This window comes from Juglans microcarpa x Juglans regia, chromosome 1S (genome assembly GCF_004785595.1).
Source record: "Juglans microcarpa x Juglans regia isolate MS1-56 chromosome 1S, Jm3101_v1.0, whole genome shotgun sequence".
In the NCBI taxonomy this organism is placed as follows: domain Eukaryota; kingdom Viridiplantae; phylum Streptophyta; class Magnoliopsida; order Fagales; family Juglandaceae; genus Juglans; species Juglans microcarpa x Juglans regia.
Genome location: NC_054595.1, coordinates 19,831,244 through 19,844,930, shown reverse-complemented (window position 1 = coordinate 19,844,930; position 13,687 = coordinate 19,831,244). Strand labels below are relative to the sequence as shown.

The 13,687-nt window shown below is 37.9% G+C and overlaps 1 protein-coding gene across 1 annotated transcript; it reads left to right on the top strand.

Annotated features, from left to right (window-relative positions):
- The first annotated feature begins 493 nt into the window (after positions 1-493).
- LOC121246792 (adenylate isopentenyltransferase 5, chloroplastic-like) lies at positions 494-2,616 on the top strand. The gene is made up of 3 exons (XM_041145074.1): positions 494-973; positions 1,232-2,333; positions 2,561-2,616. Exon 2 carries the CDS (start codon positions 1,239-1,241, stop codon positions 2,244-2,246), a length of 1,008 nt encoding a protein of 335 aa, XP_041001008.1. The 5' UTR covers positions 494-973; positions 1,232-1,238; the 3' UTR covers positions 2,247-2,333; positions 2,561-2,616.
- The last annotated feature ends 11,071 nt before the right edge of the window (positions 2,617-13,687 follow it).

The following is a 13,687-nucleotide window of genomic DNA, read 5'->3' as shown; positions in this document are numbered from 1 at the left end:
TGTACAAGTTTTAAATAGACAAATTTCAATCATTTGTAAAATAATGGACTTCACATTAAAAAAGTGTAAAAAAATTATTTTTTATTAGTACATGGGACTTAATTACTTTTTTATAAAGAACTTGCACGAAATTTCTCGAATTTTGAAACTTGTATAGATGATTACTTTTAATATTATTATTATTATTATTATTATTATTAGAAAATTGTTATAGATATAAAAAGATTACACAAAATAAACCCATAAACTGATCATATGGCTTCATCATATGATTCGTTAGATCTACTTTACACTAAAAGTAACTTTACAATTAGATGCACTGCATCAAACTACGTCAGTTTATAGATTTACTTTTATATTTTCCATTTGTGACTAAAGTATTCTCTTGTGGTTTGTTTGTCATGGATGGCCCACGAAATGAAAACGCTATGTAGCTTGTTTCTTCTCTCTTCTCATCTCCATAAATTGCAAGCACCCTCGAGCTTGTGTTGCAGGCCAGACACAGCTAATTAATTAATTAGCTTGCTTCAAGAGATCATCATCGATCGCGCGCATGATATATAAATCCTTCGTAGCATGCAGTTCATACATTTCTTATCCAAGTAGTAAATATATATATACACATGTACATATATATAAATAGATGGGGGATAACACTCATGTTATTCCTAGCCTGATTATGTGGTTTGCATAATATGAACTAGGAACAGAGGTTAGCTATCTTTTCCATATATAAATACCAACTTAAAAAACCCACTTCATGCACTAGATTTTGCGATCCACGTCTATATCATATATAGGCAGCTCTTTATTCCACCCTTTTCTTTAGCAGGCAGGCCAGGCTCTGCCCCGTTCCTCCGGCCCTCTGGCTCTTTTTTCTTCGTGTCTCTTGTGCATACATAGGGATCAGAAGCCGTACTACGCCATTTTTCTGCAACAGGTCGCCGCGTCTTTTGATATCTTACTACTGCAGGTACTGTGGTCCTAACTAGCTTGGAAACCATGTGGGGGTATTTTCAACTTCCTATGTATGTCGTGTGTTACATCCGTGTTTTCTGAGTTTTCTTCCTCCTAGATCTCCTTAGACTTTGCAGGTTTCTAATAATTATTTCTCTCTTATTTTCTTGTTTTGTCTTTAGCTTGTGATCGATTTTAACTTTTTACTTCAAAGTTTAATTCCAGCCGGTTTAAATAGCTAATACATGCAGTAAACTCTCGGTCAACTTGGCAGGTTCAAAATGATCAGGATTTCGCTGTTGGCAGCCTGCAAGCAGGCACAGCCCCTTGGGAACTTCCCAGCTGGGGTGCCTGTTAATCTGAACATGGAACCTCTGTTCCGTCGGAAAGGTAAGGTTGTTATTGTAGTGGGAGCAACCGGCACCGGAAAGTCAAGACTCGCCATCGACTTGGCGAAGAGGACCCCGGCCGAGATTATAAACTGCGATAAAATTCAGGTTTACAAGGGTCTTGACATAGTCACGAATAAAGTCACCGAAGAGGAGTGTCTCGGGGTTCCACACCATTTACTAGGAACGATTGATCCTTACTCCCACTTCACAGCCGACGATTTCTGCCACCAAGCTTCGTTAGTCTTGGAATCTGTCACCGGCCGGGACCGGCTGCCGATCATTGCCGGCGGATCCAATTCTTATATCGAAGCTCTGGTAAACCACCATGCCGAATTCCGTATGAAGTACGAGTGTTGCTTCCTCTGGGTCGACGTATCATTGCCCGTGCTCCATTCGTATTTACCGGAGCGAGTCGATCGGATGGTGGAAGCCGGTTTGGTGGACGAGGCGAGGAAAATGTTCTACCCGGAAGCGGATTACTCGCGGGGAATCGGGCGCGCGATCGGGTTGCCTGAATTGGACAAGTATCTACGGATAGAAACCACCGCCGATGAGAGGACCCGAGCCAGGATTCTCGAGGCAGCCATTACGAAAATCAAGGAAAATACTTGTAACTTAGCTTGTCGCCAATTGCAGAAGATCCATCGGCTCTACAGCCAGTGGGAATGGAGCATGCATCGTCTCGACGCCACTGAAGTGTTCAGAAAGCGAGGCCACCGGGAGGCCGATGAAGCTTGGGACAAGCTTGTCGTGGGACCCAGCGACATCATCGTGGACCAGTTCCTCTACGATCAAGATCGCGTGACCACCATTAATGTATCACAAGAAGCCGCCACTTCCGCCGTCATCGGCGCTTCCGTGCCCACGGGTGCCGTGGCTGCAGCGTCTCGCTATTAATTGTGGGGGCCGTCAGAACCTACCACCATCACATGAATTTATGAAGCCAGTGGCCACGTGGCAGTTGATACCCAGATGCTATCTAAACTATGGAAAAAGTCAATTTGCACATCAGATGTCACCGTGTACTTGACCGCTTGGGCAAATTTTTTATTTTTATTTTTATTTTTTACTCAATAATTAAAGAAGTGATTTTAAGTGTATTAATGTATTTTTTTTATTTTTTAAAAATATTAAAAAATTAAAAAAATATGAATAAAAAAATAAATAAAAAAACTTATAAAATATATTATCGGTCAAGCCCGACTCCTAAACTATATGCTACATTTTTACTTTAATTCTCTCATCATTAAATTGATGTAATACTGTTGATGAAACTTCAAATGTAGTATATTGTTACATTGTATAACTTATTTTGATGAGTAATCTATAAATTGTGACATCATGAAACATACATAAATCCATGTAACGTTATTAACGTGACAAAAACCATTTCAAACTTGCGATTGAATTTTCAAAATTTCGAATGTCATGTAAGTGATGTTACAAAGATGATTGTCTCGATGGTGTCACGAGCCGTTTACTCATTCTTTTTTTTTTTTTTTTCAGAAAAGAAAAAACAACATTTACGACAGCTTGGGCTGACGATCAGAGGTTGCTCTCTCAGGTCATTAAGTACTTACATTTGGAGGCCGTACATTTTGGGCAAAACTTTTAACGATCCGTGCCGTCTGCTGTACAACGTTACCTTTTTAATAATTTTCCGTACTCTTCTTTTTTGTTTTTCCTGTACGTGCGTGTGGTGCGCTTCTCGCATCAATCGTGATACAGTATAGGGTGCTTCCTAGCATGTTTGGGTGATCGAGTGGGGTGGATATTCAGTACTGCAAGTCTGCATGCATGTAAATTAATCTGTTCAAAGTATAGGGCAGTAGTCCCACGTACGAGTGTGTAATGGGAGCAAAGGAGTGGTCATGTTTTCGTATTTTTTTTTTCTATCTATCTTTTGACATGAGCTGTATTTTTCTCACCATTATGTGCATATAATATCATATATATATATATATATACACACGATTGGAATATGAATATCTGAAGGTGTCTTGTCTGTCAATTGCTTTGTGAGGGTGATGAATCGCGCGCCATCCATCTGATGGCAAACGAATATGACATGATATGATGGTTGATTAATTCGCAATCAACGGCACTGATTGCACTCGTTTTGAGCTACCCATCTTTGGTTGGATTTTATATATTTCTGAGGAATCTTAGAAAAAATGACACAGGGAAGGGAATTAAGCAGTGATAATGGGTAGGACCAGTTCAGAACCCTCTGTCATCCTCACTGCCACATGATTACAAAAGCATCTTCTCCTTCAATTATACCGTAAATTGGGTGGCCTTTATGCCCACTCGCCATCGCCCCTCCCCCAATGTCTTTTTTCCGGACTGACCCACGTTAGAAAAAAACATCTTTTGTCTCCAAGCTTCGTCCTTTTATAGCTCATGATTTATATAAATGTGTGTGTATATATAGAAATTTTATTTACAATCTCTACTTAGAGATGTGCAGATCTTTTATTAAATAAAAAGATTATCATTTTAAGAATGATATTTTTGTAATTTTAAAAAATTTTAAAAATAAAATTATCTAAATGGTAACGGTAAGTAGCATTGCTTATATACGGTGGGCCCATAGAAAAGGAATAGATATTGTTTTGTAACATTATAATATGCGTAAACGGTCAAAATTAAGAACTTTTTACTAAAGAGGCTTTCTTTATTTCTGGGTCTTGGCTTTGCATATATCCCATATATACGGAAAGAAAAGCAGTACCGATTGATTTTCTAAAGCTTAATTCTTCGAATCGTATCTGTCTGCCTCGCATCTCTCACTGGCCGGGAAGATCAAAACTGAGGCCGGAAATTGCGTGCACGTTCCTGCACTGTAAGTGCATAGACATATATATAGCCACAACAAGCATGACAAAGGCATATAGTACTTTGTGTAGTGCAGAAATAATTTCAATGTAAATTAAGCAAAAGCATATGTATCTGCTCGGTAAGTCGTTGAAGGTCAAGATCGTAGAACAGCATGTTTGCACGCCATGCGCCCGAGATGCAAGATATATAAAGTTTTAGTTTACACACAAGGCTGAGTACAAACATGCCTGCATGAAAGTGAAGACAAAATTTAGGGTTTAAGCATATATGCATGCATGCATGCACGGCATGAGTAATTAATCTTTAGTTTTACGCGCCGGAGTTTTGACCTTTGGAGGATAAAGAAGCCTGAATAACTCAGCAGCGCGTTCATGGGGACAGTGAGCAATCAACAATTGTAATTCAAAGATTTCCAGAGTATCTGAACGGCCCCAGCCTGTGTGCATGAAAAGGAATTGCAGTCAAAAGAAGAGTACTCCCCGACACTTTCTTTTATCGTGTTCTTGGAGACCTAGACTGGCCCGTTCCAACTCATCAGACACGCGTCTTAGACTATACCAGCTTATTCATTGATTAATTCTGTCGATTTGTGCAGCCAATATATATTGTTGATCCGCTCGCATGCAAAAACTTAATCATAATCCAAGGTTCATGAACGAGGCCAGCTGCTGGGTCAATGCAATTATTTATTTTATTTAGATGTCTAACATGCATGGTTTTTAAGAACTCACCCTATTAGTTCGCATGTGCAAAGGATCAACATTCACTGTAAACAGTCCATTTTCCTTGTATTTCGGAAAAAAACATTACAAAACAACGTTCAAATGTATGATACTTTATTTGTATGGTTGTCCTCCTCCTTTGCGTCTGTTTCTGATCGATCGAGACTCTATGCATGCATGCATTGATCATGATTGAGCGAGTCGTCAGGGCCTCTGACAGCGATAAAAGATATGTGTTTATAGAGGACGAAAAAAAGTTATATTCATGCCAAAACTAGTATGCAGCAGGTACGCCAAAATTTATAGCCTGAGTGTCGAGACAAAATAGCATTCACGTACATTGAGGAAAAAATCAGAACATGAGAAAGTGAAAGATTAGAAGTACGTGACATCCAAGAAAACAAATCAAAATGAAAAAAAAAAGAAAAAAGAAAAGAAAAGAGGTATGTATTAGTCGTCTGTACCCTCTCTTTTTTGGCCTCTGTACGTCGTTGAGCTTTCCATGGTTGGAAAAGTTAGTCGTGATTAAGCACCGGTTTGATTGAAATTATTTCAATTTATTTTATCTCGTTATTATAATTTTTTTAAATTTTTATTTAAAATTTAATAAATAGTTTAACCTAACCTTTTAAATATTAAAATAATAATAATATTAAAAATAATATTTTATTTAATTTATTTAAAATTATCTCAACTCATTTTATATTTAAAATCTGAACCGAAATGGAAAACGACCGGAATAAACTCCCATTGTCGATAGAACGAGCTGGCCCATGCCTGCCAGCACCGCTGATCAAACTTATGGTTTATCATCCTAATTTTGTCCTTATTAAGCGAGGACAATTCGTCAACTATCAATCGCTATCTAATCCTCAATGGAAAGTTGAAAATTGAATTAAGAAAAAAAATGCTTAATTAGTAATTAATACATGCCTGCTTACAGTCCACGGTAAACGAATGTGGGAGACGCGCATGTATGAAGTTTGTCCATGCTAGCTTAAACATGCATGCGCCTAATTAATAATAAGTCGTACGAGTAAATCATGTCACAGGACACGCTCAATATAAATGAGCTCTATCGGCTTGATTGACTGATTTGAGTCATGAACAGATATTGAACAGATATTGACTAGCTCGCTCCTTCCCTTTTTTTCTTCCTTTGAAGTAGCTTTCTCCCTCTCTCTCTTCAAAAGAAATTTTGATACCTTATCTTTTAATTGGACGGTTTGGACAAGTATGCGGTGAGCCTTAATTCTAGCTCTGAAAGGAGTGTTGAGAAGGCGACACATGCCAGAAAAATGGCTGAAGTGATTGGGATATATATATTGGTTGTGACTAAATGCATATATATATATATATATGTATATATCTCTTGTCCACAGGATCGAACGCTCATGTGGCAAGATCAGTTGCCAAAGATGTCATGTTCAGGCTTGAATTAACCCCGGACCCAATACTTCGAGTCTTCAAACATATTTCAGAGAGTCTAGCTTTCATTAAAATCCTACCCTTTCCACTCCTTTTTTCCTATTTTTACGTTCTTTAAACTCCTAATTATTTAGACTAGCTAGGTAGGTAGTTTCCTGGAAACTGCTATCTAATCTGTCTGGTCTTTCGTGTGGTCTGCTGCAGTTGATACTTCGTTTTCTTTTGATCATCTTGATTTATATAGACGCGTTGTTTTGAGGCAACTGTTCGTTAGTTAAATCCATGTACTACTTGTCTCTAGCAGACTGTTCGTTAGTTAAATCCATATACTACTTGTCTCTAGCAGCAGACAAATATGTGTTCGAACTGTACACAACTCAAAAATCAAGATATATGCATATATATATATATATTATATTAATATATATATATAACAATTCTGTTATATACAACTGGCAATGGGAACCGCCGGATAACCGGCTGACGTGGCAGCTTATATATATATATATATATATATATATATATAAAACAAATAGAGTAAACAGACATGAGCCATCATCCTCCCCGTAAGTTCCAACCACCTCACCACTCTGCTTTCACTTCTTTGAGATCATTGAAAGTTCATTAGTAATTGATGCCAAAGAGAAATAGCGACTACCATATACTGTGTACCATATACCATACCCAGATCAAGATGCATTGCACTACCCAAGGACTATTACAACCGTCGGTGGCTATGACTGGGCTTTCCAGCATTGTCTGTCCGTCAAGGAGGAGCTTCTCGAACGATGGCGTGGCCAGATCCGACGAACGGAGGCATGACCATATCAAGATGGGGAAAAAGGGATTTTGAGAAAGCAGAAAGATTAGAGAAAGGGATTTCAGGGGAAGCATGAAACGCCACCAAGAAAGAACATGCCAGAGAAAGAACACCATTTGGAGAAAGAACATGCCGAAGAGAGAGGAAAAAATGGGTGATTTTGTTCTAACCCCACTAGTTTGAACCAGATACCAGGAAGGCCATATCTTCTACTGCTTACAAGCTGGTGAGGAAAAAAATTAGGGCCTCGTTAACGAAACAATATGTAAAAAAGGATACCGAAAGAGCATGAAGTAGATCTCTACCAGCAGGAGAAGTGCACCAACAGAGAAGCATCCGCTTATTGACAAGCTAACAAATTTAAAACAAGGAAAAGGAAAAGAACAAACCACGGAAGGAAAAGTAAAAGAATATGAAGAGGGAGGGAAAAACTGATTAACTTGGTTTTGAGGAAGAAAAAGTCTATTTACAACCGGCCACGTGGGACGTGGTGTCGCCGTGGTTCCCTTAATAGGTTGCAAATATAATTTTTCTATATATAATGCAGAATCGGATGATGCATGAGAAAGACCTGGCTGGGTATAAGCTGGTTAATTAGCTATCTAGCTAGCATGGGATTTAAATTTTAATTATCACTATAACAAATATAGGTTTTTCCCACGAATTCTTTTCCCAAGATATATGATCGTTGTAAATAGTGTGCGGATAACATGAAAAGTGCTTGTGGGAAAAAAGACAAGCCTTTTGCCACGAAATTTCGTCAGTAAGTAAAACTTGGTGGAAAATTTTTTTTTGCCATGAAATAAACATTTTTTGCAGCGATACCAAGTCGTCGAAAATAAATTTACCAGAATTATTTTACTTTCATGGATATATAGTTTTTGCGACAATGTTATTAGTTTTTTGCGGCGGTATTATTATTTGCGGCGATGAAGTACTGTTTGCGACTATAACAACCCGCTGCAAATAGTAATAAAATTTTAAAATCCTTCTTCCTTTCTTTTCCCCCCAACCCTTGCGATACTCTTGTCTCTTGTTTCTCTTTCTCTCTCTCTGATCCCAGCAGATCCGTGCACCTCCGCCGTCTCCAGCCATGGCCATCGCCAGCCTCAGCCGCCTACAGCTCCTCCAATTACCAATTGTCGCTCCACCCCAGCTCCTGCATATCTCTTCCTCCAAGCCGTGCAACTATAGCAACTAAGCAAACGGTTTTCTTCCTCCCAAGCCGTGCGATGCCCTCATCCCTCTACCAATTTTGATTTCTTTCCAAATTTGATTTAAGATCTTGTTCTCATCTTTCCTAAGGGAAAACCTTGAAGATAAGACAATTTTGATTCACTTTCTATTATGGTTTCGAATGGGTTTCTATTTCTTCAAGTAAGGTTACTCATTGATGTTTCGGTTTGGGGTATTTAATGTAATCATTTGTGTTCTTTTCTCTACACGCCTATAGCATTATTTGGTCTTCTATTTTAAATCTTGAAAAGGAGGTAAAAACCCTAACTTGACTCCATTTGATTTGGGTATTATTTTGAAGTCAACTGAATTCTTTTGTGATGGAAAGCTTGTGTTTATTTCTCTATGTTGCAAAATATTATAAATGCTCTATTTTGGTCTTAACCGAATGATGATGAAGCTATTTTACTATATGATTTCCTATGTAACACCCGTATTTTAGTGTATTTTTACTGAAGGAATTATTTTTATGTAATTAAAATAATTTCTCTTATTTTAAATTGGTTGGATTTTTAGTGAGTTTATTTCTATGATTTTTATTTGGTGAAAATTATTTTTATATGCTTTCTTAATATTTATTTATTATTATGCATTTAAATTGCTTTTAATATTTAAATTAATTACCGTGGAATTTAATTATTTCAATTTGACTTTACCATTACGTTTAAATTATTTCATTTAACTTGTGGTTTTAAAATCGTTTCCGTTGGATCATTTTTGTGACCCAAGTTATGAGGATTGGACCTCATTTCTTTTTCCCTCTTTTTCTTTCCTCTCCTATTCTTTTCCTCTTTTTTTTCTTTTTCTTCTTATTTTTCCTTCGGTTTTACCCTCTCCCGCGCGATCTCTCTCTCTCCTCTCCTCCGCCCGTTTCCATCGTCCCCTCCCAGCGCCGCCGTCCGTCGGCGGTGGTCGACACCGCCCGGTCCTTTGCGTTCCCCAGCCGCCGGCCGTCCTACCCCACCAGTATCACCGCCGCTCGTGCCGCCGTTAGCCTCCACGAAGCCCACGAAACCCACGACGCCGCGGCACACTTTCCTCCATTGCGCCGCCGTCGCACCGCCATTGGCCACCATCTTCCTACCACTTCATCCCGGCCTCTTGGCAACCCATTGGACCTAACCCCAGCTCCGATCCGTCACCGGTGAAGCCCCACCAAGTCCATCTCCGATTTGCACATTTTTGGCCTAAAACCACCCCTTGCGCCGCCACCCACGGCAAACCACCACCACCACTAGCTTCACCGACCTCCCTAGGCCCTACCCTATCAATCTTGGGTTTTCGTTTGTCCTCGTTGAAAAGTTGGTATTTGTGACCCACGGCCACAGTGTATTTTACACTGTGGTGTTGCTCAAACGTCGCCTTTTTCAACTTCGTGATCCTCAAAAAATTATTATATTGCACTGTAAGTATTTCTCCAAAGAATTTTCGTAATTTAAATGTATTTTTGCACTAACCCATTTCACTGTGTTTTTTGGCATGCCGGACTGAGTCCGAGGAGTTCGGGGGTCGGATGGATTTGTGATTGGAGTTGTTTGGTTGGATTTGATTGGATTGGTATTTGTTGGTTTGGATATTGTGTTGGTACATGTGCATTTCATCATTTCATGCATGATCATGTTTGTAAAAGAAAACTGGGTTTTCGTGTATTGCATTCATGTTCATGTGCTTTGAAAAGCTATGATTTTATGTGTTCATATTTTTGGTGCGTGTGTATCACGACCCCAAGCCGAGATGGGGCATTAACTCGGCGGAGCTCCTCTGGTTACTCGGGAGCGGAATATACTGAGTAACGTCCCCTGGATTGTCGCCGGGCGACAATGGGTTCGGACGAGATGGTCTCGTGCCGACTCCGTGGTCCTTCTGCTGGCGGGGACTAGAGGATGTCTGTCCACGTACGCGCTGGGCGCGGAACTGGGCATCGCTCGTTGCGTAGTGTGGGTGCTTGGCCATGTACGCGCTGGGCGCGGAACTGAGCACCGCTGCGAAGCCAGGACGTGCGGATGGTCCATAGGGGAGACCATGGTGCATATGGAAATAATGCATGGTGCATTTGGTATTAATGCACTATTTTCTGGGAAAATAGTGCGAGTTGATTTTTGGGTAAATCATTTTCTGGGAAAATGTTTTACGGATAATTTGGACCAAAATGAGATTTTGGTGTGTGTTGAAAATTTATCATTTTCGGAAAAAATGATGTTTTGTGAAAAAATGCATGTTTTCATGTGCATGCATGTTAGTTGCATTTAATGCATTTTATATTACGTTGTTGTTTGGGTTATACTTACCTGCGAGACCATTTTGTGGTGTCGCAGATTTTGATGCTGATGAGGAGGAGGAGGGCGAGCCTGAGGAGACGGCTCCGCCTGAAGAGTAATCTGGGATCACTCGTTTGTACATTTAGAACTATTGTAAAATATTTTTATGGATGACTGTATAACTGTTATTTAAATCTTTACTGATGTTTGATTGTAATTAAATTCTGGTACTTAGTTGACTATCCGCTGCGTTATTTTATTTGAACACTGTTGCATGTACACACACTGGCACTTCGTTGGGATGTGTGACCGTATTGTCACCATCCTGGCGTCTCGATCCCTGTGTATTTATATAAGGGGGATTGGGGACGCCACATCCTATATTCCAAATTTGGTATTTTGTTAATGATCTTGGTTTAACCATAGGTGACTTTAGTATGATTTTGTGTATGTATGTTGGTGCTGTATGTTCGACTTTGAGGTTGTACTATGTGTTTTGTCTTAGGATGCTAGTGGTGTTCCATTTTACAGATTTATTGTGGTTTTATGTAATCCTATAAACTTATTTTTAAAAGGTATTAAACAATTAATCTATAAACTTTAGTGTATAAAGATTTTTAAGTTTACTTAATGGGTTATTCTTGATATTCTCTAGGTTATATTTAATTAAATAGTGTATGTTAACTAAGCTAATTATTATACTTGTGTCACTAGATTTATAGCATAGGTTGGTATTAGGAGTAGATGATTAATTGTGCATGTCATATTATTGTATGCAAGCTGTCCAATAAACCTAAACCCATATTATTGATGGGGATATTTCTTTCACAAATAAGAATGATGGTCTTCTAAATCTCCTTCGTTATATTTTTTTCAACATCGCTAGTTGTCTTTATGTCTATGTATGCAATTCACTAGCTCCATATATTCATTTTCGTCTTGGCCATTTCTCATGTGCTCAACTGCATCGCAACCTCATCTTTGGGCAGAACAAAGGCAGTTTAATAACATGCATTTACAATATCAACCCTCACGCATCGCCACCTTCTCTTGTTTGGATTGCAGATGAGAAAATGGAAGGTCTGGGAGGATGAAACAACGACACTTGAATATAAATACTCTAATGGTAGGCCTTAACTTTTAGAGTGCATGCGCAATGGTCATTGTTTGTTTCCCATATATTATTTATGAGGTTTACATTATCTTTTATTGAAAACTACTACACCACTTGGCCTAGTAAAATTAATTATGTTTGACACATAATAAAAAATATATACTCATTTTATAAAATTAATAAAACTGTATGGAATTGGTCATGTCATTTGTGGTGAATTTTACGGATAATTCTGATGGTGGGAGCCAAGCTACAAGTGATTATTACAAAAATGGGACTAAGAATTCAAGACACAGGTGATGTGGTCAAGGGTACGCCTATGGTACGTCCAGGCTTTGAGTAGTACTAAAACATGCATTATGTAACTCTGTTACTTTTTTTTATATAGTGGATCAACAAATACATGATATATATATGATTAATGGATGTTGTTGTGTGAACTTATGTATATTGTTGTGTAAGGAGTTTGTGTTGAACATAAGTGCTAGATGGATGAAGTGTGTGTAATTTTGGTAGATTAAATTACATGGGCAATAAGCATAATGTATATTTTATTAGTTGAATTATGTATATGGAAGTGTGTATATTTGGTGCCAAGTAGTCAAGTGTGTTATGTATTGATGGAATTGAGTGGCTTCACTTGTGTTAATGTTTAAACATGGAATGGAGTTGGGATGAAAATGAATTGTTTTAAAGTGTTGTGATTAAGTGATGGAGTTGTAGTGAGTTTGTAAAGTATGATGGTGATGTTGGTTTAATAGAGAAGTTTGTGTATATTAAATGTATTGGATCTCCAAGGTTCGAATATATTTATTTTAGCCTATATTAGACTATTTGTTATATCATCTCAGTCTCATTTTTTTTATTTTACTATTTTTTTCTGAAATCTCTTAGCATTTGCCGTGAATGCAACTCGTGGGGATTTTTTTTTTTTTTTTTTTGCCAGAAGTGACTATTTCTCAAGATAAAATTTTTTCGTAAAGTGGAAAATATATATTTTCCAAGAAAGTATTTTATCAGAAATACTTTAGATAATATTTTCCACAGAGATATGTCATGGGTAAACACATTTTGCCACAATCACTTCCTATGGAGGATGGTATTATTTCCCACCACATCATACCAGATGAGACTTTATTTGCCATGAAAAAAAATGTTTTAACCGCCACGACTATTCGTGAGAAAAAGATGGTTTTTTCCATGCACTTAAAGTTTGGTGGATAAAGAATTCTTCCCCACCAATTATATGCCACGAGTCTCCCGCAAAACAAATTGATGGAAAAAAATATTTTTTCACTAAGTTTATACTTTTTCTAACCATAGTCCCTCCCGAGAAAAAACGACATTTTTTGTAGTGTACGTACATATATAATTGGATCCTCATGAGATATATATATATATATATATATGTGTGTGTACGTATGTATATATGTATATAGCAGTACAACTTAAATATGCATATGCAAAATCAATAGAGATCAGAGAGTACTTGAGCTTCAGATGGAACACCGTTCAATAGCGCAACTTCGGCCTGGTTTGATTTAGAAAAGTTGTAATGATGAGATGAGTAAGATGAAACTGTTTTTATATCCAAACGGAACCTGAACCATAATGATCCTAGAAGCATGATCGATCTGTCAATTGGATTAATGCTCATCCTGCATAGATTGTGCAGTACTAAATGGATGCAAGAAACATAAAATAAGATTATAAACACTGGAATATACGCTGATACTAAAACCAATAGCTGCTAATCTTTTTTTTTACCGTAGACCCAATTAATGTATATGATGATTTGATGTACGAAAGTACACTCTAAATACTCTATTATTGGACTGAAATACTAAAATGTGAATAGAAATCATAGGAATTAATTTGTATTTTTGAACTTAAGTTCTATTTATTTTGAGATATTCCTA